Raw genomic sequence first — 27,504 nt, 5'->3', positions numbered from 1 at the left:
TTTTCAGCCTATATGTGTCTGTATAGTGAAGCATGTTTCCTGTAAGCAACAGATCATTGGGCCTTGTTTTTTATATTGATTCAGCCACTCTGTGTCTTTTGGAGAGTTTTGTCCATTTACATTCAATGTTATTGATAAGTAAGGACTTATTCCTGCCATTTTATTTGTTTTCTGGTTGTCCTGTGGTCTTTTCTTCCTTCCTTCTTTTGTTCTTGTCTTCCTTTTAGTGAAGGTGATATTCTCAGGTGGTATGTCTTAACTTCTTGCTTTTTATTTTTGTATGTATCTGTTGTATGTTTTTGATTTGAGGTTTACCATGGGCCTTGCGAATAATATCTTATAACCCATTATTTTAAACTGATGACAACTTAACACTGATTGCATAAACAAATTAACAAAGAAGCAAGGAGAAAACAAAAACTCTACACTTCAACTTCATTCCCTTAACTTTTTGCTGTTTCTACTTACATCTTATTATACTGCCCATGTCTTCAAAAGTTGTTGTAATTATTATTTTTGACTGGCTAATCTTTTAGTCTTTCAAGATAGGGGTTTTCATACCACAATTACAATATTATAATATTCCATGTTTTTCTGTGTACTATTACCAGTGAGTTTTGCACCTTCAGATGATTTCTTATTGCCATTAACATCCTTTTCTTTCAAGACTGAAGAACTCCCTTTAACATTTTTTGTAGGACAGGCCTGGTGTTGATGAAATCCCTCAGCTTTTGTTTACTTGGGAAAGTCCTTATTTCTCCTTCACGTTTGAATGATATTTTCACTGGATATACTATTCTAGGATAAAAGTTTTTCTCCTTCAGAACTTTTAATATGTCATGCCACTCTCTCCTGGCCTGTAAGGTTTCCAATGAAAAGTCTGCTGCTAGATGTACTGGAGCTCCATTGTATGTTATTTGTTCCTTTTCTCTTGCTGTTTTTAGGGTCCTTTCTTTATCCTTGACCTTTGGGAGTTTGATTATTACATGTCTTGAGGTAGTCTTATTTCAGTTAAATATGCTTGATGTTTTATAACCTTCTTGTACTTGAATATTGATATACATTTCTCTACATTTGGGAAGTTCTCTGTTATTATCCCTTTGAATAAACTTTCTACTCTGATCTCTCTCTCTACCTTCTCTTTAAGGCCAATCATTCTTAGATTTGCCCTTCTAAGGCTATTTTCTACATCTTGTAGGCATGCTTCATTCTTTTTCCTTTTGTCTCCTCTCATTGTGCATTTTCAAATAGCTTGTCTCGAGGCTCACTAATTCTTCTGCTTAAGTCTGCTGTTAAGAGACTCTGATGTATTCTTCAGTCTGTCAATTGCATTTTTCAGCTCCAGAATTTCTGCTTGATTCTTTTCCATTCTTTCTTTTTTTTTTTTTGAGACAGAGTCTCACTCTGTTGCCCAGGCTGGAGTGCAGTGGCATGATCTCAGTTCACTGCAAGCTCCACCTCCCAGGTTCACACTATTCTCCTGCCACAGCCTCCTGGGTAGCTGGGACTACAGGCGCCCGCCACCACATCTGGCTAATTTTTTGTATTTTTAGTAGAGATGGGGTTTCACCATGTTAGCCAGGATGGTCTCCATCTCCTGACCTTGCGATCCATCCGCCCTGGCCTCCCAAAGTGCTGGGATTACAAGTGTGAGCCACTGCGCCCAGCCTCTTTTCCATTATTTCAATGTCTTTGTTAAATTTACCTGATGGGATTCTGAATTCCTTCTCTGTGTTATCTTGGATTTTGCTGAGCTTCCTCAAAATAGCTACATTGAATTTTCCATCTGAAAGGTCACATATCTGTCTCTCCAGGATTAATCACTGTTGCCTTATTTAGTTCATTTTGTGAGGTCATGTTTTCCTGGATAGTCTTGATGCTTGTGGATGTTCATCAGTGTCTGGGCATTGAAGAGTCAGCATTTATTGTAGTCTTTGCAGTCTGGGCTTGTTTGTATCCATCCTTCTTTGGAAGACTTTCCAGGTATTCAGAGGGACTTGGGTGTTGTGATCTAAGTCTTTGGTCACTACAGCCATATCTGCTTTAGGAGGCACCGCAAGCCTAGTAATGCCATGGCTCTTGCAGACTTGTAGATATACTACCTTGGTGTTACTGGGTAATATCTGGAAGAACTCCCTGGATTAACAGGCAGAGATTCTTGTTCTTTTCCCTTACTTCCCTCTAAACAAATGAAGTCTCTCTCTGTGCTGAGTTGCCTGGAGATGGAGGAGGGCTAATACAAGCACCCCTATGGCCACCACCACTGGGACTGCACCCAGTCAGACCTAAAGCCAGCACAGCATTGGGTCTCGCCCAAGGCCTGCAGTGATCACTGCCTGGCTACCACCTATGTTCGTTCACGTCCCAAGGGCTCTACAAGCAGTAGGTGGCAAATCCAGCAAGGCTTGTGTCCTTCCTTTCAGGGTGGCGGATTCCTCCTGGCCTTGGGTGGGTCCAGAGATACTATCTGGGACCCAAGGCCTGGAGTCAAGAACCTTAGGAATCTATCTGATGCTTTCTTCTACTGTGGCTGAGCTGACACCCAAGCTGTATGACAAAGTCCTTTCTACGTTTCCTCCCCTTTCCTCATGCAGAGGAGTCTCTGTAATGAAATTCCTTATAATCAAAATTGTAAGAGTCTCAATTTGGTAAGACCTTTATAAAATAAAGCTGAACTCAAGTAATGAAAGTAAGAATCATTGCTCTGCAAATGAGAAACTTACACCAGAATGTTTCATCTCTCAAACTGTTCATCCATCATCCATCCATCAATCTAATATTGTCTGTCTACCAAATTCGGGTATAGGGGATCTAAGGATGAAAGTCTAAGTTTACAGTCTACTAGGGCAGATAAAACTCACAGATAAATAACCATAATAGTGGCAGAATGTGGTACATCAGGGCTGTAATACAAATCCAGGTCTGTTAAGGTCAAGGCCAATATTTTCTCTCACCAAAGTCTTATTGCCAATTACTAATTATTGTAGAAAAAAATAAGCCTGGGCAACACAGCAAGACCCTATCTCTACAAAACAAAAAAATTAGCCAGCCATGGTGGCGTGTGCCTACAGACCTAGCTACTTGGGAGACTGAGGTGGAAGGATTGCTTGAGCTCAGAAGTTCAAGGTTATAGTGAGCTATGATCTCACCACTGCACTCCAGCCTAAGTGACAAAGCAAAGCTCTGTCTCTCTTTAAAAAAAAAAAGAAAAAGAAAAGAAAAGAAAAAAAAAAGGCCAGGTGTGGTGGCTCATGCCTGTAATCCCAGCACTTTGGGAGGCCAAGGTGGGTGGATCACCTGAGGTTCGAGACCAGCCTGGCCAACATGGTGAAATCTCATCTCTACTAAAGATACAAAAAATTAGCTGGGTGTGGTGGTGTGTGCCTGTAATCCCAGCACTTGGGAGGCTGAGGCAGGAGAATCGCTTGAACCCAGGAGGCAGAGGTTGCAGTGAGCTGAGATTGCGCCATTGCACTCAAGCCTGGGCAACAAGCAGAGACTCGGGCCAAAAAAAAAAAAAAGCACAGTGACTCATGCCTGTAATCCCAGCACTTTGGATTGGAAGGCCAAGGCAGGAGGATCACTTGAGGTCAGGAGTTTGAGAGCAGCCTGACAACACAGCGAAATCCTGTCTCTACAAAAAAAAAAATTTAAAAATTAGCCAGGTGTAGTGGCGTGCACCTGTGGTATCAGCTACTCGGGAGGATCATTTGAGCCCAGGAGTTCAAGGCTGCAGTGAGCTATGATTGTGTCACTGCACTCCAGCCTAGGTGACAGAGTGAGACCCTGTCCCACAACAAAAGCAAAAATGGGGGAAACTGCAGTGACCACAATAAAGAAAATAAGTTACTGGATATAAATCCAATGTGCTACTATAAAATGACCAAATAATAACTGAAAAATGAAAAATATATTATTTTCAGAGGGGGAAATGCATATCACAAATGAATCCATGGTACAATAAAATATGAATATATTTATTCAATAAACCATAATTAAGTACTAACAATGGGCAGGCACTCTACTTTGTGCCAGGGAAATTCACAGAAAAATGATGCACAATCTTGGCCCTCAAGGGACTCACACATGGGCAGCAACCAGGAGAGAGCTTAGATAAACACACAGGCAATGTCCTAGGGTAGTAGTCTCCATGGAAAGAGTTTTCCTTTAAATATTTTTCCTTTATGATTTTTAAAGTGCCATAGTTAAAATAAATAAAATCATTTAAGAAAGGTTAAAAAAAAGAGGAAGTAGCCAATTCTGTCAAATATAAGAATGAATTCAAAAAATTAAAAGGGCCTTTGGGGGTCCAGATTGTGTTCTTCAATTATAACTTCCCAGTAAAAGACCCTGGGTTCCTTGGAGGAATAGCTAATCCCAGGTCTAGAGCAAGAAATCTACACGATAAGCCTGGAAAATATTGTCATGCCAGACAGCAAGAAATCTCACAAAGTGCCTAGAGTCATTATCCCTAAAGCCAGTGGTCCCCAATCTTTTTGGCACCAGGGACCAGTTTTGCGAAAGATAATTTTTCCATGGACTGGGGGGAGATGGTTTTGGGATGATTCAAGCACATTACATTTATTGTACACTTTAGTTCTACTATTATTACATCGTAATATATAATGAAATAACTATACAACTCACCACCAATCAGTGGGAGCCCTGAGCTTGTTTTCCTGCAACTAGACGATCCCATCTGGGGGTGATGGGAGATGGTGACAGATCATCAGGCATTACATTCTCATAAGGAGTGCTCAACCTAGATCCCTCGCATGCGCAATTCACAACATGGTTCACACTCCTATGAGAATCTAATGCCACTGCTGATCTGACAGGAGGTGGAGTTCAAGTGGTAATGCTCACTTGCTCGCCACTTACCTCCTGCTGTGCGGCCCGGTTCCTAACAGGCCATGGACCAGTACCTGTCTGTGGCCTGGCAGTTGCAGACCCCTGCACTGTGCAATGTCCCCTCTTTGCCGAAGAAGGTCGGCAGGCAAATATAACTCCAACCAGCTTGCAGTTCACATGTAGGAGGTCTGAGAGGTGAAAGGTCAGCCCTTCCATCCCTCTAACCAGCAGAGTCATCTTATTACATTAGGGATAGAAGGAGAAATAACATGGAAAGAGAAGGCAACCTTTGTGCCTTTGCTGGAGGTAACTGGCCATTCCCAATCCCATCCACGTCTCCCCTAATTGCAGAGAACCATATACTGCATGTTCTCACTTATAAGTGGAGCTAAACATTGAGTAGGCATGGACACAAAGAAGGGAACAACAGACATTGGGGCCTACTTGAGGGTGAGGATTGAAAAACTACCTGTTGGGTATTATGATGATTACCTGCATGAGAAAATTATCTGTACACCAAACCTCTGCAACACACAATTTACCCATGTAACAAACCTGGACATGTACCCTTGAACAGAAAATAAAAGTTGGAAAGAGAGAAAAAAACAAAAAAAGAAATCATGTCCTTTGCAGCAACATGGGTGCAGCTGGACGCCATTATTCTAAGCAAATTAATTCAGAAACACAAAACCAAATACCACATGTTCTCACTTACAAACAGGAGCTAAACAGTGGGTATACACAGACATAAAGACAGAAAAAATAGACAGTGGGGATTACTAGAGGGAGGAGGGAGAGTACAAGGGTTAAAAAACTACCTATTGGGTACTTACTATGCTCACTATATGGGTGATACAACCAAATGTATTTCAAACCTCAGCATCACACAATATACCCATGTAACAAATGTGCACATGTACCCCCAAAATTGAAAATAAAAGTTGAAATTAAAAAAAAAAAAAAAAGAACATGGGCCTGGTTGTTTCAGAATTATAGCCGATTTCCACCCAGGATAGTATCACCTAGCTTTAGAACTCACTTAATTCATCAGCTCTGACAGCAAAGGACGAAGATAAACTATCACTACGAATATTGAAAAGAATAAGCTGAATGGTCCAGAGGCAATATCCAAAAAAGGGATTTCCAGAAATGGTCCGTACAATGGCAGAGCCCTAAGAGTGGGTGGGCAATCTCCTGAGTGACCTTTCAGTCGACAGGACACTCTCACTGGGAGGGTAAGTCCAGCTAATTTGGTGTTAGCCCACTCTACCACTTCTCATGGGGACTTACCTGAATACAAGCCCCCGTCTTCAACTTGCACAAGTTGCAGACTAAGGCCCACCGACTGGGTGGGATGTGGGAGATCTTCGTGATCGGTTCCATCCTCTCAGGACAAGCAATGCTGACCTACAAATAAAATACCACCATAAGGCAGAAGTACCAAGGCATCCCAGAAGTACCTTTCACAAACCATAAACGATGTTACATAAAGCTAAGAACATCAAAACAATGAGGTAAGTCACATCTCTTAAGGTTAATATGGAATCAAGAATAAACAAAACTTATTTCCACTGCTCAGTCCTTCACTCATTTCCAGTAATATAAATAATTCACATATGGGATGAGAGAGCAGGAGTATAGACTAGGCATGATTACCTTTTACTTTTCTTTCTTTCTTTTTTTTTTTTTTTAGAGACAAGGTCTCCCTCTGTCACTCAGGCTAGAGTTCAGTGGTGCAATCATGGCTTACTACAGCCTTGGACTGCTGGGTTCAAGTGATCCTCCCACCACAGCCTCTACCACACCTGGCTAATTAAAAAAAAATTATTTTTGGCTTTTATCTAACTGACAGGCAATAACAAATGCTGGTGAGGAGTGAAGAAAAGGGAACCCTCACACACTGTGGAGAAAAGGAAATGCTCATACACTGTTGGTGGGAATGTAAATTACTACAACCACTAGGGAGAACAGTTTGGAGGATTCTAAAAAAAAACACAAAAAAACAGAGCTACCATATTATCCAGCAATCCCACTGTTGGGTATATACCCAAAAGAAAGGAAATCCATATATCAAAGAGGTATCTGCACTCCCATATTTTTTGCAGCAATGTTCACGATAGTCAAGATTTGGAAATAAGGTAAGTGTCCATCAACAGATGAATGGATAAAGAAAATGTGGTACATATACACAATGGAGTACTATTCAGCCATATAAAAGAACGAAATCCTGTCATTTCCAACAATGTGGACAAAACTGGAGGTCATTACGTCAAGTGAAATAAGCCAGGGACAGAAAGACACACATTGCATGTTCTCATTTATTTGTGGGATCTAAAAATAAAAACAACTGAACTCAAGGAGATAGACTGTAGAAAGATGGTTACCAGAGGGTGGGAAGGGTAGTAGGGGGAACAGGGCGGGGGGAGGGTGGCGATAATTAATGGGTACAAAAAGGATAGTCAGAAAGAATGAATAAGACCTACTATTTGATAGCACAACAGGGTGACTATAGTCAAAATAACTTAACTGTACATATAAAAATAACTACAAGAACATAACTGGATTGTTTGTAACACAAAAAGGATAGATGCTTGAGGGGATGAATACTCCATGTTTCATGATGTCATTATTAGGCATTACATGCCTGTATCAAAATCTCATGCATCCCATAAATATATACACCTAATATGTACCCACAAAATTAAAAATTATTATTTTTTTTTGTAGAGACGAGGTCTTGCTATGTTACCCCAGGCTGGTCTTGAACTCCTGGCCTCAAGTGATCCTCCTGCCTTGGCCTCCCAAAGTACTGGGATTACAGGCATGAGCCACTGTGCCCAGCCAAGGTTACCTTAATGGACACTTTTACTTAGGAACCAAAGAAAGCTACTGAAAGTAACTAAATCGAGTATCTATTATGTTAAGAGACGATGCTACATGCCTTGTTGTTTCATTTAATCAACTAAGGATAAAAAACAGAGGCAGTGACAAGTCTTTCCATTTGGTTTACAAAGGAACCATGATATTGTTGGAAAACAGCACATCTGTGTAATGAAGAGACTGCAGAATGTAAGTAGAAAGGATGAGGATGACATTTTAAAACAAAAGTCTTTAAAACCACATAACTATCATGAGTTTACCCTACTCCCTCAGCCAAAGTAGCTTCAAAGTGAAATTAGTCTTTGGGAGAGTGCTGAAAAGAAAGGGATGCTTTTTCTGTTTTCCTTTTTGAATCAGGGTCTCACTCTGTCACCCAGGCTACAGTGCAGTGGCAGGATCAGGGCTCACTGCAGCCTCGACCTCCCAGGCTCAAGTGATCCTGCCGCCTCAGCCCCCTGAATATCTGGGACTACAGGCATGCACCAGAACACCTGGCTAATTTTTTGTATTTGTAATAGAGATGGGGTTTTGCCATGTTGCCCAGGCTGGTCTCAAACTGCTGGACTCAAGTGATCTGCCTGCCTCGACCTCCCAAAGTGCTGGGATTATAGGCGTGAGTCACCACACCCAGCAGAAAGGGATGTTTAAAAAAGATGGAAATATTCTTTTCCATGTGAAAATAAGGGGTCAAGCAACTGCTGGTAGAAAGTATTTTCATTCCCCCCACCTCGCCAAATATATACATGAGTTTCTAAGAGAGATACAGCTTTAAAAGGTGAAGAACTGTCAAATAAGGATGCCAAACTAGTACTGGTTCTGCCCACATCAGGAAACTAACAGATCTTGAATAGTCCAGAAGGCACTGGAAACCAAGAACTAGAAACCATAAGAGAATGTCAATAACTGAGAAAACTTATTTTGTTTTTAAAGAGCTCTTCCTGAGTCATGTTCTGGACTTTTATATGCTGAGAGAGCCTACTCTATTAGCTGGGGGATTTGCTGTTGGAAAACAGTCATTCTCAAGCCAGAAACCTGAGTTTATTTTAGGTCTAGATGTTCTTAGTGAGAAAAAGAAACTACTATTCAAATATTTTTAAAAAATAGTGATGTCTATAGCCATAGGAATACTTTAAAAGTATATATATGGGACTTTTAGTGTAACTCTGTGAGCTTCTTTATTAGACAGTAACTCCCCTGGAACCAATATTAACAAGATTAAAAACAGGAAAATCTTAAAGGAGAATGAGTTACTGATATAATGTCAGCTCCCCATTAACTAGATTCTGCAGTCTCTCTTGTCATGCAGTTAAACTACCTAACAAATTTTGCTGGCTTGGATAGTGGCTGGGGAGAGAGGGCATGAGTGGGATATCCACACAGCTAAAGAAAAAAAAAAAGGCAGCCATAAGAAGAAATATCTTGAAGCCCCATTTTAATTAAGTTAGTGTACATGTAGCCACTCAGGAAATACCAGCAACTGAAGGACCAGGCTAGATAATGAGAAAAAACTGAATTTTGAGTAAAGAAGGTCTTTGGCAGATGTTGAGTGTAAGCCCTGAAAAGAGCTTCAAAAAGTAAAGGGCATCGGCCGGGCACAATGGTTCACACCTGTAATCCCAGCACTTTGGGAGGCCTAGACGGGTGGATCATGTGAGGTCAGGAGATCGAGACCATGCTGGCTAACACGGTGAAACCCCGCCTCTACTAAAAAAAAAAAAAAAAAAAAAAGCCAGGCTTGGTGGCGGGCACCTGTAGTCCCAGCTACTCGGCAGGCTGAGGCAGAAGAATGGCGTGAACCTGAGAGGCAAAGTTTGCAGTGAGCCGAGATAGCGCCACTGCACTCCAGCCTGGGTGACAGAGCGAGACTGTCTCAAAAATGAAATAAAATAAAATAAATAAAAATTAAAAAGTAAAGGGCATCTATCACAGTAGACAAAGAGTTATTGCTCACTTTATTTGTAATAGCCTAAACCTGTAAACAACCCAAATGCCCATCAAAAGAAAATGAATAAATCAGAGTATATCCATACAATGGAATATTAGCAATAGAAAGGAATAAACTATTGATACACACCACAACATGGAGTGTTAGCCAGACCGAAAAGAATACATACTGTATGAAGTTTAAAACCAGACAAAATTAATCTATCATGATCAAGACAAAAACGGTGGTTATTCTTGGGGGATAGAGACTGGAAAGTGGGTATAGAGGATCTTTCTGGGGTGCCTTATGTCTATTTTTAGGGTATTTCACGTCTTGGTCTGAGTTGTGGTTACAGATACATACATGTGTAAAATATCACAAAACTCTACACTTAAAATTTGGCATCTAAATATAAGTTTTACCTTAAAAAATTCTGCTGCTCACACCCTGGTCTTTTGTGTCTCTCCTCTCATACAAATTTATCAATTTATACATGATATACCCAAACATCGTGTATATATTTGGGTATTATCCCAAATACCACTGGGAATACCACCTATATATTAATCAGCATGGGCTTACATGCAAGTGCGCATCCAAGAAGGATCTGAGGTAGCTCAAGTGGAAGTACTATTACTTCAGAAACATGGGCAAGCATGAAGCATTTCCATACTAAGCCTGAGTCAGTCTGAATGTTGTGGGGAACAGGGACACCCTGGAGCAAATGGTCTCACGGGCCTGGATGAATTCTTACCTCTGGGATCCACAGGGCACAGCTGACATGAGCCCATTTAGTCCCTGTCTTGGTGGTCTTCAGGGCTCCACCTTTCTTTGGACATAACACACATTGCGGATAAATGCCCAGGACACAGGAGCGACACAGCCAGCTGCCTTCTGGGACCTTGAGGATGCCATAGCAGGCCTGGAGGTATGAGGAGGAGAGGGGAGAATGGTCAGCACCTTCTCACCAGGGTTGGTATCTGTTCTGATACACAGTCACAGAGTATCCTCTGCTTTTGGGAGAAAGGCAAATAAAGCCGAACAAGCTTATATCCAGTATCGAGTGATTTAAAAATACTCAAAAAAGCAACTTCCAGCATCTCTCCTAAGATCAGCATGTCTGTCCATGAGAACTGACTTTAAGGATGATAGAACAAGATGAGGAGATACAGCCAACCGTTAACCCAACTGTTATCTGAGTGTTGTGATTACAGCATTTTTTGGTGTGTTTTCTAAAGCTTCTTCAACGACTATGTATTATAATTAGTCAAACACTTATTGAACATTTCCTAAAAGTCATACACTGTTGTGATCAAGAAAAAAGTTTTAGAAAATAAAGAGAATGAAACTTCTGAGGAGCAAACGAACTGACGTTTATAAAAAGCCTATTAACACCTGGTGCATAAAAAGTACTCAGTAAATCGTAGCAATTGCTTGCTTGGGTTGAAGAAACAGGCACTTGTGAATGAATCTTGAATAGAATATTACACTAATCACAATAATTCATAATGAGTTCTGGAAGGTGCTTCAAATCCTTTATGGAATGAAGTTGGAAAAATAAATAATTACTGTGAGAAACTGGAGATTAGTTTGGGAAACATTCTAGACTCCCTTTTTGCTATCCCCAATTTTGCCCATCATTTCCTCCTTACTGCTCTACTCTATTAGAGACTAACTGATTCCATATGGCAGCTTCAAAATTTCTGTCTGCCTCAGGAGATTCACCCTCAACTCAGATTCAAGTTATAACAGTTACCATAATATCGGTCCCCCCACAACCTGGTCCTTTTCCAAGCTCCTTCTGTCCATGTCACCACCATACTTCCTATCTTCCAGATCCAAATTCCTAGACTTTTATTACTCATTTTCTTTCATCTGCTGACCTGGTGCTTGCTATTCTCCCTACAGTGGCCCCAAGACTCTGACCTTCCTCTCCATCCTCACCACTTGCTCTATCCAAGTTCTCATTATGCCATGCCTAGACTGATTAATTTCCACATTTTCTTTTTCCCCCTGCACACCTTCAACCCTTCCTCTACTTGACTGCCAGATTCTCCTCACTAAAAGAATTCATACCATCGTACAGTGGCAAGCCCTTTAGATATTCCTTCTACTCTTACCTGCCCCCCACTATCCAAACTAGGGGTTGGCTATTTTCCAAGGTCTGTTTTATAAAGCCAACAAGCTAAGAATGGTTTTCACATTTTTAAAGGGTTGTAAAGAGAAGAAGAAGAACATGTAACAGAGACTGTATGTGGCCTATAAAGACTGAAATATTTACAGCGGATCCTTAAAGAAAAAGTTTGCCGGTTCCTTATCTAAAGCCTGTTGCTCCTTGTACTTCACTATCTGATCTCATGCCCCACTATACCCAAACACAGGGCTTCTGACTTGGACAGGCAGGCCTCCTGGTTTTCTCCATAACTGGTCATTCTCATTTTCACATCCATGTATCTAAGCAGTTTCCCTGCTCCAAATGGTCAACTGTTGTTTGCATAGTTGGACCTTTCTCACCCTTCCAGACCCGGTTCAAACTCCAGGGCCCTCCAAAAACCCTGCTCAGGTCACTGTAGCCCCTTGCGTTTGTCTCAATGCCTGACTCCTATCCTCCACTCCATGCAATTTCCCTCACCAAGTACATAGTCAGCATCATGTGTTCTTTAATTTTATTATTTTTTTTTGAGACAGGGTCTTGCTCTGTCACCCAGGCTGGAATGCCGTGGAATGATCTTGGCTCACTGCAGCCTCAACCTCCTGGGCTCAAGCAATCGTCCTACCTTAGCCTCCCGAGTAGCTAGGAGCACAGGCATGTGCCACTCCGCCCAGCTAATTTTTGTAGAGACGGGGTTTTGCCACACTGCCCAGGCTACTCTCAAAATCCTGGGCTCAAGTGATCCACACTTTGGCCTCCCAAAGTGCTGGAATTACAGGTGTGAGTCACAGCACCCGGCCAGCATCATGTATTCTTTTTCTCTACATTTGCTGTTGTGTTTCCTCTCCTCAGTGAGATTTTTAGTATTTTTTTTCTTTTAATTAACCCTGGCCTACAGAACTCAATGAGATTTTAAGGTCACTAGAGGTAGAGCTGTTATCATCAATTTACCTGGAATGCCCCCTATGCTGAGCTTGAGTAGGTGGTTGGATAAAACAAATGTATTTAGCTCAAGAACTGAAGCTAGACTCTAGGTAGGCTCCTCTCACAACAGCAAGGCATCATTTTATAAGGTTTCTAACCTTCAAAGCTCTTTGTCTGAGGCCCAGAATGTTTGCTAGGAAATGAAAGCAAGCTTCCTCCCTAAAATAGAGTCTCTTTCAGACTGGCAGAAGAGAGGTCAGGTCAGTGGCCGGCTCTTGGAATATCCTTTAGCTCCTGGCCAGTCTATTGGGCAGAACATCATTTACTGAGCCCTTTTGTGGACTTACTCACAGTCATAAGATCATAGATACATGTAAAAGGACTTGGAATGGCCCTAACTTTCACATTTTTTTTTTTTGAGATGGAGTCTCACTCTGTCGCCCAGGCTGGAGTGCAGTGGCACAATCTTGGCTCACTGCAATGTCCACCTCCTGGGTTCAAGCAATTCTCCTGCCTCAGCTTCCTGAGCAGCTGGGACTACAGGTGCGCACCACCACACCCAGCTAATTTTTGTATTTTTAATAGAGACGGGGTTTCACCATATTGGCCAGGCTGGTAACGAACTCCTGACCTCGTGATCCACCCGCCTCGGCCTCCCAAAATGCTGGGATTACAGGCGTGAGCCACTGTGCCCGGCCCAACTTTCACATTTTTTAAAGAAAAAATGTTAAATTCATTGTTAAAATCTAAAGGCTACTTATGTACACATCTCTTCTAATGTACTGACCAAAGTGTATTTTTTGTCACTGAGGAACAAACACTGAAATGTAATATGGTGTCAGTAAAGAAGAAAAATCATGTTTAATACATTCAGATGTCAACATGTCCCCATTCTGTTAGGGAGTAAACCAAATCTTCCAAAGCATTTTAAGTGACTTTTCAGCCAACAGAGGGAGCTCTAAGCTAAGTATCTCTTTAGAATCCAAGAATATATACTCACTTTGGAAGAATCTCTTATGTGAAACTTTATAGGGTACCAATGTCCCAGCTTTAATACATACCAGTTTACATTCTGCAAGGTCTGGTCAGTTATTGTCATCTCATCTCTTTCTATGTGAGAAAGGGGTATCATTTATAGTCATTACCGGAATCGTTTTTAAGACAAACAGCATTGGAGATAATTATGCTACATTTGATTTTATTAAAGAACCTGAGAATACTTACTATTTTGTCCCAACTGTAAAGGACAAACATAGGAAATATATACAGATGACTTTTATGCTATTCCTTTTAAGCCTACTACCGATCTACAATCATTTATCTGAAACCTCTAGGGTAAGAAAAATTAGGAAATTCAGAATTGCTCAGATCTTAGGAAAGTATATATATATATATATATATATATATATATATATATATATATATATATATATATATACATACACACACACATATATATATAGTATACGACCTAAGCCCCCAGTGGGACCAGGGGCAATACCATATAACCAAACACATTAATAGTTCTCTAACAAAATATATGTGTATTTACATAAAATGGATAAGGACTACAAATGGCCTCATACCGGGTGGGTTCTGGTATTGTCCTCAAATCAGTTCTGGTGTGAAACTTCAGCAAAAACATGCGGTTTTCAGAACTTTGTAATTTTGGAATTGCAGAGAAGGGACTGTGAGCTTGTATCGTGAAATACAATACTTAAGTTCATAGTTAAATGGTAAAGATTTTCTGCTCTCACTTAAAGTCTGATATAAATGCCAATAATTGGTAAAGTGAAGACAAATTTTCAAAATTCACTTTGTTAAAGGTAAATGAAGAAAAAGACCCAACTGGTCACAGAATAATTCTGAGTGCCTTTTACATACAGGGTAGTTAGGTTAGGAGGCCCAGGGAATTAAAATAATCTTAAGCCCTGGTTTCTATCTGCTATGTTATCTATTCTAATTACTTTAGTCATTTTGTAGCCAGAATGATCTTTCTAAAATACAAATCATATCCTCCAGGGTTGACAGGACAGAACTGAAGTTCCTTAGTTTGTCAGACGGTCCTTTACACACGTCTCTTGTATCCCTCTCTACCCTCACTCTCCATGCCTTCCCTACTCTACTCTGCCACTTTACAGTTTCTGAAGCCTTCAGTTGCCTCTGACATATTTTGCCTGCTTTCACTACCCTGTCTGAACATTTCTCCTCTCTGCCTGAACACACATTGCTGGTTTACTTGACATCTCCTTTTGGACATTAAGATTTAGCTTGGATGCTACCTCCTGGAAGTTGTCCCTGACCCTCATTTCTCACAGATGCATTTCCACAGCAGCTGGACTTATATCTATAAAAACACTTGGCATATGATGCTAAATTGGCAGTTTCCTTATATTTCTTTCACCAGACTATGATCTCCCTGGGGGCAGAGACCATGTCTGCCTCTTCATCACTGACTGTGTCCTCAGCATGCAGCACAATCCTGGCCCATGGAGTACTGTACCTATTTGCTAGACAAATTAACAAAATGAATGAAATATACAACAGGTTCAGAAGAATGAAAAATCACTTAGGGTAAGGGAGTTCAAGAAAGGATTTGAACTAGACCTTGAAAAATATGTAGATTTTTGATAGCTGGGAGGTAGGAGGAGGCATTTACAAATTGGAGTGTGGCTGAAACATGGGAGATAGGACAGTGTCAGGAATATTCATCACTGCACCTTGAGTAACCTTATTTTGTTGGAGCACAGTGCTTGTGGGGGAAAAAATGGAAAGAGCTGAAAGGAGGGTTGATATCATAATCATCATTATTAATTAAAAAGGCAGTATAGTAGTAGACAGAATGACAAATAACCAGCTTGGGTAAAGTCACTTCACCTCTCCTGGTATTTGTGTAAAATTGAGGAGTTAGACAGTCTTTTGCAGTCCTAAAATTCTGTGATCTTTAAAAGTGGGGTGGACATTCTCAGGAGTGGCATGTTTAGGGGATGGGGGAGGGTTACAAGTGCCAGGATAAGGAGTCTGGACTTCTATTTGTAGGAAGTGTAAACTCACCAAGGTTATTGACCATGGGTGTAACCTCATGAGGCCATGGAGATTTGAAGGAAGAGGAGAGACCTCAGACAGGCAGCAATGAGATCCCCCTGGGGCAGGGGCCTAGGGGCAAGCTGAACAAGGCAATCCCAATGGTCTGGGCATAAAGTGACACAATAAAGACCTGGGTTTAGCCCCATGGGGTAAAGTTAGTCAGCAAGTCATCTTGCAGGTCATAAGAAGCATTGTTTCTAGAGGAAATACTGAAGAACAACCAGGCCAAATCTTTATTTTTCACCCTTAAATGCAAGCTGCTACCCAGATATGGGTGCTGGAGATCATCACTGAGCTTCAGAAAGGCTGACCGTAGGGAGATGACGGTCTCCACTCTCACTAACCTGATGCACACAGACGTTACACTTATCACAGAACACCATATCATTCCCTTCTTCACTGTCTGGAGACCGGCACACATCACAGATCACATCTTCATCATACTCTATGCCTAGCCCTTCCTCTGTCTCAATAGCATGGTTCATATTTTCATGGCAATGGCGTTCCAGGACTTCTACTGTCTTTTCCATAAGATTCTCATCAACTGGCCCACAACCTGCACAGAAATACAAACAATCAATCAACCCATCAGTCAGCTGTCATTCCCAAATCACCTACTGTGAGCCCAGTGCAGGAGTGGGTAGGATTCTAAAGGATAAAAACATCTCTTTCCTGCTCTAAAACAACCAGATTTCAAAAAATCTTTTGCTAGTGCTACTCTAGCAAAATCATATATTAGTGTTTGACACATGAAAGAAGATGTACATTTCACCATGTTCCTTAGAAGATATATTACTGACCCTTTCGATTTCTTGTCCAAATCCTTGCCAGTCTCCTCTTAAATCTCTATTTTCTCTTATTCTCACTGTAGGAGGACTTTCACCAAGCTTTATAATTCTGGACATGATAATTTGTAGCATAGTAATTAAAATCACATAACTATTTGGATATAATAATTCATTCTTAGCAAGTTAGCTTCAATGAGCATATCTAATGATTATACAAGGAAATTTTCATATGAAAATGTATGAAGCCCATAAAAGAAAATTCTAGGTCCTATGTGTAGGTGATTACACATATAAAATATTTTGTTTTTCAAATACGACTTTTAAAAAATCTAATAATATTTTTCAATGGCAAACTATAATAACATATAAACCTATTAATATTCACAAAGGTCTAACTTCAATTCTGGAATTACCTTCTTTGCTTCCTGATTCCTTTTCCCAGCTATAACTTTATTTTATCTTAGCCTTCCACATTTATTAATCAAATTTTGTGACAGCACTTACGTATGTATTCTAACAACTTGTAAACTCAGGAATAATCCTCAAGATGATCCAAAACAAATGTACCCAAGTATTCCACTTCATTTGTAATATAAGATGTCTTAAGAAACTTTAGAATTCCACATAAACTACCATTTTAAGGTGTGGCTACTTATGAAACCAAAAACTGCCCAGGCCTTATGTTTCATTTTTCCAGCCAAGACAAGTTACACATTTTTTTTTGGAGTAAAGGAATATAGTGTCTGGTTACAAGAAAACTTGGATTAAAATTCCAACCTTACCTCATATTAGCTATGTAAACTTTGACACGTTATTTATCCTCTTTAGGGCTTAGTGTTCTTATCTATGAAATTAGTATAATAATAAGAAACCCACTGATTTGTTGTGAAGCTGAGATGAAGTAATGTTGGTACATTGCTTAGTATGGTGCTTAATATGTAGTCAGTACTCAACTTAAAAAGTTCTTAATTCATAATACGCTTAATATTGTTTTTAAAAAGTTTACTTTAAGCTCTTAGACACCTCACTGCAATATCATTCACCCTAAAGAAAAGCTTGAGATACTGCAATCCTCTTTTAAAATTCTTCCAAGCTTAAATGCAATGTGGTATACTGGATGGGATCCTGAAACAGAAAAAGGTTGTAAGTGGAAAAAAAACCCTTGAAATCCCAATAAAGTCTGAAGTTAACAGTAATGTACCAGTGTTGGTTTTGTAGTTTTGACATATGTACCATGGTAAAGTAAGATGTTAACATTAGGGGAACTGAAATTGTGAGGTGTATACGAGAACCCCCTGTACTAACTGCAACTTTTCTGTAAATCAAACTATTCCAAAATAAAAAGTTTATTTAAAAAACTCACCCAAGGAGAATTAATTACAAAATACCAAAGGAACCTCATAATAAGGTAGTTTCATGCCAAAGGCAGTCTTGTAATGATTGTGATATCTATGGATATTATATGCATTATGAACCCAAGCGCACATTGAGCCATGAATCCATTTGATTATGTCCTCATATTCTGATTTTACTTCTCTGTCAGTCTTTCATTCCCTTCTCTTTGTGGTTGCCACCCTAAATTTACCACTCCCCTCTCCTCTTAGGGGGCAGAGCAAGAAAAGACATAAAACAAAAAGCTTTAAAAATCAAGGAATAAGGATTGGTTACTGGCAGAGTAATTATCATTCCCATACCAAACTGCTTTAATATAATTTTAGTTTTTTATTCATGTGCATTCAGATACTAGCCTCAAAAGAAAGAAAGGAAAAAGGGAGGGCGGGAAGAAAAGAAAAACCACTGATCCTTATACTAACAATGAACAAATGTGATTCAAACAAAAATGAAATAAAATGTGATTCAAACAAAAATGAGATCAAATGTATCCTTCACCATATCTTATACGGAAACTTAAAAACTACCCACAGTTCTACAGGAAAACTTGGACGTGAACACTGCTTAGACTGAAAACAGACAAACAAGAACTGTGTGTAAGTATAAAACGAGTTATCTTTCAGCCTAGCATTTCTCAGTATTGTTGGTATGGTATTGTATGGCACACATTTACTTTAAAATTATTAATTATGTTTACTTCCATATGTAAACATACATTTATTTGCTTTTGTTTCATTTTATCTTTTGAAAATTGTATGACAACTCTAGAACTCCATGGAAGTAGCTAAGAACTGCTTTGTGAATGTTTTGCCCTAGGCCTGCAACTTTTCTTCCAGGTAGCAAGTCCTGCACTAAGGGGTACTGTCACAGCAATCTGTCAGTTGCAGTGGTGCTGGCTCAATGCTGAAGTTGGAGATTCTCTCCAACCCTCTGCCAGAGGGCCTCTACCTCTGGCCCTGCTCACTGATCACACTGCTTTTCAGGCCAGGAACCTGCCTCAGAATTCTCAACCAGAAGTCCAATCAGCTATGGCCAATCAGCTATGGCCATTCTCAAACTTTCTGAATTGGGAAACAACTTCATGAAACCTACATGCTATCCTTGATCTGTGCCATTAACTATGAATGAGGAAAGAAAAGGTCATATTTAAATGTTATTGCTCTATTTCTATGTATGCATTTGAAGAAATATCTCACTGAAATAAGATAAAATCAATGAGAAAAATAAATGAAAAGGACAGAAAAGAAAGGAGGCAACAAAAATAAAAACAAGCTAAAGGGTTCTGATAACTTAAAAAAAAAAAACATGAATTAAGTCACAACTTACTTGTGAGAAAAGAACTTACCCATTTCTGCAAGGTCTTCATTGAGTTCCTGAAGCCAGAAGATGTCCATGTCATCTAGGTCATAGCGGCAAACAGATGCTGCCAACTCCATGATGTTGATGTAGCCAGGCTCTGTGGTGTCTGGGCTGGAGCAGTGAATATACTTCCGGGGTCGGATAAACAGAACGTCCTTTACCTTCTCAGCTATAATCCTAGAAAAGCAATAGGAAGGCAATGATAACAATCAACAAATGACAGATTTCAGGCACTGAATGGATGGCTAAATGCCCTCTGGGAGGTATGGCAGATTCCTTTCTAGAAAGCAAATGGTTTTACAAATTTAGTTTTGTCATGTGCTGTTAACTCACTGACTGCCTACAATATTCTTTATTCACCCTCATGGATCCTGGTTCCCACCATTCTAATTTTTAAAACACTTTTTAGAGATAAGCTCTTGCTCAACCACCCAGGCTGGAATGCAGTGGCGAGGTCATAGCTTACCATAGTCTTGAACTCCTGGGCTCCAGTGATCCTCCTGCCTCAGCTTCTCAAGTAGCTGACACTACAGGCACATGCCACCATGCCTGGCTAACGTTTAAAAAATTATTTTTTGGGTAAGAGATGGGGTCTCACTATGTTGTCCAGGCTGGTCTTGAATTCCTGGCCTTAAGCAATCCTTCTAACTTGGCCTCCTAAAGTGTTGGGATTACTGGCGTGAGCCACCACGACTGGCCCATTCATTCTAATAAAATGTTGTCACATTAGTGTGTTCTTGGTACAATGGCCACCAAGTTTATTTAGAAGAGGAAACCAACCTGGGAGGGGGCGATATCTGCACAAAGGCACAGCCAGATCCCATACCAAAGATATATTTCAGCCAAATTAATAATTTTTTGTCATGGAGACAATACTGGATGGTGGTAAGAAAACAAGCTTTAGTCTCACAGAGGCTTGTTTTTTTCTGTCACTCACTTACATGGTGATCTCAGGCTATTACTTTGTTTGTTTATTCATTTATTTTGAGATGGAGTCTTGCTCTGTTGCCCAGGGTGGAGTGCAGTGGCATGGTCTTGGCTCACTGCAACCTCCGCCTCCCGGGTTCAAGTGATTCTCCTGCCTCAGCCTCCCAGTAGCTGGGATTACAGGCAAGTGCCACCACACCCAGCTAATTTTTTGTATTTTTAGTAGAGAAGGGGTTTCACCATGTTGGCCAGGCTGGTCTCGAACTCCTGACCTCGTGATCCGCCCACCTTGGCCTCTCAAAGTGCTGGGATTACAGGTGTGAGCCACTGTGCCTGGCCACTTACTTTATATAAGGTTCAGTTTTCTTAGCTAAAATGTAAGGATAACAATCATTAAATATGATAAAAATAATATCTAGCAAAGACATGGAATGAACCTAAATGCCCATCAATGATAGACTGGATAAAGAAAATGTGGTACATATTCACCATGGAATACTAGGCAGCCATAAAAAAAATGACATCATGGCCTTTGCAGGGACATGGATGGAGTTGGAAGCCATCATCCTCAGCAAACTAAGGCAGGAACAGAAAACCAAAACCTGCATGTTCTCACTTATAAGTGGGAGCTGAATGATGAAAACACATGAACACATGGTAGGGGGAACAACACACACTGCGGCCTGTCAGTGAGGGGAGGGAGAGCATCAGGAAGAATAGCTAATGCATGCTAGGTTTAAGAGCTTGGTGATGGGATGATTTGTGCAGCAAACCACCATGGCACACGTTTACTTATGTAACAAACCTATACATCCTGCACATGTACCCCTGAACTTAAAATAAAAGTTGAAGGGAAAAAAATGTCAAATTTGTAGGACTATTATAACAATTATATAGAAAAAAACAGATAAAGTGTTTAGCTTAGTGTACAGTAAAAATAGATGCTCGATAATGTCATTGTTATTGTTTTTATATTCCTTATTATTTTCACTATTTACGCAAATGAGTTAAAGCCAAAAGGCCACGGAGCTATGCACACTCAATCCATTTCCCAACCATAAACAATAGCAACCATAAATCTAAGCCCAAGCAGACTGATATTTCCCCTCACCCTTCCTGACATCCAAGGGCTCAAGGCAAGGAAACCAGAGAAAAAAATAAATTTTTTTCATGCCAACAAGTTATTATTGGTGGTTTAAATACTGTATGAGGCCTCAGAAAATTTAACCAAGAGAAAAATCTGTATTATTATTCTGTGGCAATTTTAAAGAACAAGGTGGGCCATCTAAAAAAAGAAATAAACACACATATGTCATCATAAAATAATGAAAATCATTTCTCCGGAAGGCTTCTAGAGCCAGTTTCTTTACTCTAGAGTCATCACATATATGGAAGGATTTATAAACATAAACATATTCCAATGAATAAACATAAAATATATACAGGCATAGTCCACCCTATAAATGTAGAGAATACTGCCTCCTAAGCATTCTTCCAAAAGCCTGATTCCAAATAATGAACCTGAATAAAGCTAATAACAACTACACACATTTGCACATTTTAATTTTTCTACCATATGGAGTTTTTAAAGCCAAAGGGAACAAATATTTGAGGAAAAATGCAGAAACCTCAAATACTAATTGAAACTAAAATTTTGGGAATTGCTGTTAGAGGCCTGCTTCCAACTGAAACATACCCAACTAAAAAGGGTAAGACAGACATATGAATTCTTCAGAGACTATGAGATTAAATATGTCATGTTTCTTTAGTGCATGGCCTAGAAGGGAGAATATCCAATTTTTTGTCAAGAGTTATCTTTTTCTAAAAGAAAGACCATTTTGCTAACTATTCATCTCAATTGCCTCAAACTCTACACGGAACAAGGTAGGCTATAAATGTTTTTCTATACCAATATGCTCATTAAGCTTCTGGAAGAAAACAGAGGAGAATATATTTATGACCTTGGGGCAGGCAAAGATATTTTAAATAAGACACAAAAGCCATTAACCATAAAGGAAGAGACTGAAAAATGAAACTAGAACTTCTGGTTATCAAAAGAGACAATTAAGAGACTAAAAAGGCAATCCATGGGACAGGAGAAGATATTTGCAATTGCACATGGACAACAAAGGACTTACATCTACAATATATAATAAACTCTTATAAATTAATTAGAAAAAGACAACCCAATTAAAAGCTAGGCAAAAAACTTAAATAGATACTTCACAAGTAAGGCTATCCAGATGGCAAATAAACTTTTAAAAGGTTCTCAACCTCATTAGTTATCACGGAAATGCAAACTGAAATTACAATCACTATTATCTACCAGAATAATTAAACTTAAAAAGACTGTCCAAAAATTGAAAATACTAAATGTTGGTAAGGAAATGGAGCAAATAGATTATCTCTTATGCTGCCGGTGGGAGTGTGAATTCGAACAACCACTTTGGCAGCAGATATTATAGCTGAACGTACACATACCCACGACCTAGCAAACCCACACTAGGTACATACTTAGCAAAAGTGTACATAGATGCATACCAAATGACGAATAAAAAGGCTCATATCAGCATTTTTAGGGCAGGTAAAAACTGGAAACAACACAAATATGTATCAAGAGCAGAATAAAAAATGTGGCATATTCACACAACGCATGACACAGAAGTGAAAATTAATGAATTACTACATGCAACAGGATAGATGGATGGCAAAATCGTACTGATGAGCAAAACAGTCCAGCCTCAAATGACTGTATACTGTAGGAGTCTATTCATAGGAAGCTCAAAAACTGGCAAAACTGTTACCTAGGGTGAGGGAGGTCAGTTACTGGCAGGGAGAAGGAAGGGTTCTTGGGTATTGGTAATATTTTCTTTTTCTTTTTTTTTTTTTTTAGGTAGTTCTCAGTGGCATGACCACAGCTCCTGCAGCCGCAACCTCCTGGGCTCAAGTGATCCTGCCACCTCAGCCTCCTAAGTAGCTGAAACTACAGGTACACACCACCACGATGGCTAGTTTTAAAATCTTTTGTAGAGATGGGGTCTCACTGTGTTGCCCAGGCTAGTCTTGAACTCCTGCGCTCAAGTGATACTCCCATCTTGGCCTTGCAAAGTGCTGGTATTACAGGCATGAGCCACCGTGCCCAGCCATGTTTTATTTCCCCATCTGGGTGGCAGATAAATGAGTGCATTTAATTTGTGAAAATTCATTGAGCTGTACAGCTTTGTGTACTTTTCTGTGTGGATATTATACTTCGATGCAAAATTTACAATAATGATAATGACAGCAATGTCATCTCACTCATCTTTCCTCGTGTATCTTGAACTAAAGGTCTGCATCTAAGGACCGAGACCATGACAATAAATTACATACTAAAACAGTAACACCAACTACAAGAAAATACGTGGGTAAAAGATGAAGTTAATATAAACTCACAAGGAGAAATTATTGTATTTATAATGATAGAGGGGGAAGGGCTATGAGAATTAGTGAAAAATATATGTTTGGGATTTTTAAAATGCAGCTTCAATATCTTCGAGTATATATAACATGGCTAAAGCTAGAGGAAATCCCAGGATTATCCTCCCTGGATGGGTAATTTTCTTTCTTGGCTATGTACTATGGATAGACCCCCCCGCCTTTTTTTTTTTTGAGACCAAGTCTCACTCTGTTGCCCAGGCTAGAGTACAGTGGCATGATCACAGCTTACTGCAACCTCTGCATTCCGGGTTGAAATGATTCTCTTGCCTCAGCCTCCCAAGTAGCTGGGATTACAGGCGCATGCCACCACGCCAGGCTAATTTTTGTATTTTTAGCAGAGATGGGGTTTCACCATGTTGGCCAGGCTGGTCTCAAACTCCTGACCTCAGGTGATCCACCTGCCTCGGCCTCCCAAAGTGGTGGGATTACAGGCATGAGCCACCGCGCCTGGCCTGACACACTCTTTAAATGGTCACTAGACCATTGACCAAATCAGCAAAAGCTCGCAAGCCTAGAGGCATGAGCAATTTTGTTAGGATGAGGTAACCTCAACTTTCAATTTGGATGCTTGCATGTAAATGAATGTTGTAATAACTTTCCAGATGACTAGCCTTTGGTGAAAGGACCTACAATCACACCTGCTCTCCAGGGGAGGCCAGTGGCTGGAACACTACTACCTCTGGCCCTTGTGGATACTGCTGTGCCAACTAAGGAGGCAATAAAAAGGTAACTGCAGTCACTCTAACCTGATCTATGGCCTCATCCAGTGTCTTATGTACAGAGACCCCTCAGTGTCTCTTCAGTTGATCTAAATATTTGGCAGGTACAGACTATGCTACATTTCCTAATAAGTGGATTAGAATCATTTGTGAACACTGCAGAAACTGCATAAAACCAAAACCTCGTAGGTTTTGTAAAGGTTTGAAATAAATGCCTTAAAAATGGACTAGATAGAGTTGGGTGTGGTGGTATGTTCCTGTAGTCCCAGCTACTCAGGAGGCTGAGGCAGGAAGATCACTTGAGCCCAGGAATTTGAGGCTGTAGAGAGCTATGATTACACCACTGCACTCCAGTCTGGGTGACAGAGTGCGACCCTATCTCTAAACACACAAATAAAACTAACTAGATAGTAGTTACTGTAATAACAACTCTAGGAATCGTTTCCCAAGATGACCCTTGTTCATCCTACCACCCTGGGATAACCACTTCTCTCCAAGCCTCCATGACTCAAAACAAAGGACAACAATAACCCCTGCGACAGATGGTATTTTCCAAATCCCACATTCTTCTGCAATGTGACTTTGTCATCTTCATCAAGTAGTGAAGTCTATCTCCCTTCCCCTTAAATAGGGGAGGGCTTGTGATGGTTTTTGATCAATAGAAGTGATGCCATGAGAACTGCAAGGCCGGGTCATAAAACGGAATGTAGCTCCCTCCTGGTTTGCAGGAACCCATGCACTTGGAGCCCTGTGCCTGATGCCTGTAAGAAATCTGACTATGCTGAGGTTGTTAGGCTATGAGGAAGCCAAACTAATGGAAAGGCCATGTGTAGTCTATGTTATCCAAGCCCAGGAATGGGCTGTTACACAGATATGCAGTGAATAAGCCTTCAGTTGATTCCAGTGCCCAGCTGTTGGGTCACTCTCAAACTTTGTCTTCCTTGATGAGGCCCTAGACACATCATGGAGCAGAGAGAAGCCATCTCCACTGTGCCCTATCTGATTTCCTGACCCACAGAATCAATGGGTATAACATAGCTGCTCTAAGTTGCTAAGTTTGGGGGCAAATTATCATCAGCAATAGTAACTGGAACAACTGCAAAAGGACTGTTTTAAATTTTAAATAAGATAAATGTGTATGAAAGTGCTCTGGGCCGGGCGCGGTGGCTCACACCTGTAATCTCAGCACTTTGGGAGGCCGAGGCAGGTGGATCACGAGGTCAGGAGATCGAGACCATCCTGGCTAACACGGTGAAACCCCGTCTCTACTAAAAAATACAAAAAATTAGCCGGGCGTGGTGGCGGGTGCCTGTAGTCCAGCTACTCGGGAGGCTGAGGCAGGAGAATGGCATGAACCTGGGAGGCAGAGCTTGCAGTGAGCCGAGATCGTGCCACTGCACTCCAGCCTGGGTGACAGAGCGAGACTCTGTCTCAAAAAAAAAAAAAAGAAAAAAAAAGAAAGTGCTCTGTACATTGTGTTCCTTACTGAATTCTCATAATTGAAAGTAAAAGTGATAGAATGCTGCTGCCTAAAATGGGATGAAAAAGGAGGTGTGGGAAGAAGGAGATGGAGTGAGGAGAGTAAGGGGAGATGGGAGGGGCCTAGATGACCAAATACAGCAGTGGAGTGGGAGGCAGGCATGTGTTCCCATTTATCATTAGGGGTTGTTCTTTTGACTTACTATATGAAATATGGATATATTTTGAAAGTAGAGTTAACGGGATATCCTGTTATATTGAATATGGGATATAAGACAATGAAGAATCAAAGATGACTAAGAATTTTGGCTTAAACTGAAAAGACAGAGTTACAGCTAGAAGGATAGATTTTTCTATCAGCTAAACCTAGAAAACTACAAATAGAACTGGTTTGGGAAGATCAGTAGTTCAGTTTGGGACGTTTTTAGTCTGAGATGTCTACTGGACATCCAAGTGGAACTGTTGAATTGGCAGTTGTATATTTGAGTCTAGAGTTTAGTAAAGGAAGTACTGATCTCCATAGCCCAGTAAGTCCAGAGTTTACATTGCAAGGGGAAATAGGGACCTATCTATATCCAATCATTTCCTCTTTCAGTTTTATTAACGATACGGAAGTATATATTGTTAAGTGAAAAAAGAAAGTTATAGAATAATCCCATTTATATATACATATATGCATGTGTATAAGCATACACTACACAGTTAATTTTTTTGTATTCTGATTGTTTTTATTTGTATAATAGTTCATCCGTAATTTTAAAAACATACACACATGCACACACACACAGTAAAACTTCATTAATCATTGTGTATTATACAACTTAAAATGTATGTTTGCTTTCAACAAAAAATGAAGCATTGTTTTCCTTCCATTGGAACCTTACTGCAATAGAAACTGATTAAAATATATAAATGAATACCCAAAAAGAAATATCTGAAGCTCACTGTTAATGACTCAAAATCCTTCAGTTTACCTAGAGACATGTAAATAGGGTTAACACCATCTTTATTTGTTGAACTCACTTTCGAAAAATTTCTTTTGGTAGTCAATACTTACCTAAGCAGCTATAATTTACAGTGCAAGATGGCTCTGTAATCTCTGTACCCCTCCCCTCAATGACCACATATATACACTATACTGAACTAACAGGGAAACTGCAGAAAGGACAGTGAAACAGATGGGAAAACCTCATCTGAAAGCCAGAACAAAGATTCTGAAAGGATGTGCTCTATCTATTCTTATTTCTCCCTCATCCATTTTCAGTTACTATAGCACGAGTAGAGTAATTCTAGCACCCAAGGATCAAATCAATTAATTTATATATATATCCAAAATTACTGCTCTAAGTCCATTAGGAAATAAGATGCTAAAGCATTTTGATAACCTTATAAATTAGTTAATAAATAAAAAGCAAGAGTGTACTTTAGTCTTATTAGTAAAGTTTCTCTAGCTGACTAATCTGTCTATAGGCAACAAAACAAGTAACTCAAGACAGGCATGGTAGCTTGTGCCTGTAGTTCCAGCTCATCACGAGGCTGAGGCGG

General features: G+C 40.0%; 1 protein-coding gene across 3 annotated transcripts in view; it reads right to left on the bottom strand.

Moving 5' to 3' along the window:
• JADE3 (jade family PHD finger 3) overlaps window positions 1–27,504 on the bottom strand; it is a 152,554-nt gene that overhangs the window by 18,361 nt on the left and 106,689 nt on the right. For all 3 annotated transcript variants that reach the window (XM_024240917.3, XM_009234781.4, XM_054544151.2), the window contains 4 exons: window positions 19,344–19,534; window positions 16,163–16,374; window positions 10,410–10,577; window positions 6,142–6,258 (listed from right to left, as the gene is read on the bottom strand). In XM_024240917.3, coding sequence (XP_024096685.1) covers window positions 6,142–6,258; window positions 10,410–10,577; window positions 16,163–16,374; window positions 19,344–19,534 — 688 coding nt within the window. The remainder of the gene's footprint in view (window positions 1–6,141; window positions 6,259–10,409; window positions 10,578–16,162; window positions 16,375–19,343; window positions 19,535–27,504) is intronic.

The sequence above is a fragment of the Pongo abelii genome, chromosome X, assembly GCF_028885655.2.
Source record: "Pongo abelii isolate AG06213 chromosome X, NHGRI_mPonAbe1-v2.0_pri, whole genome shotgun sequence".
Taxonomy (NCBI): domain Eukaryota; kingdom Metazoa; phylum Chordata; class Mammalia; order Primates; family Hominidae; genus Pongo; species Pongo abelii.
The sequence above is the reverse complement of the archived record's forward strand: the minus strand, read 5'-3'. Positions and strand labels throughout refer to the sequence as shown.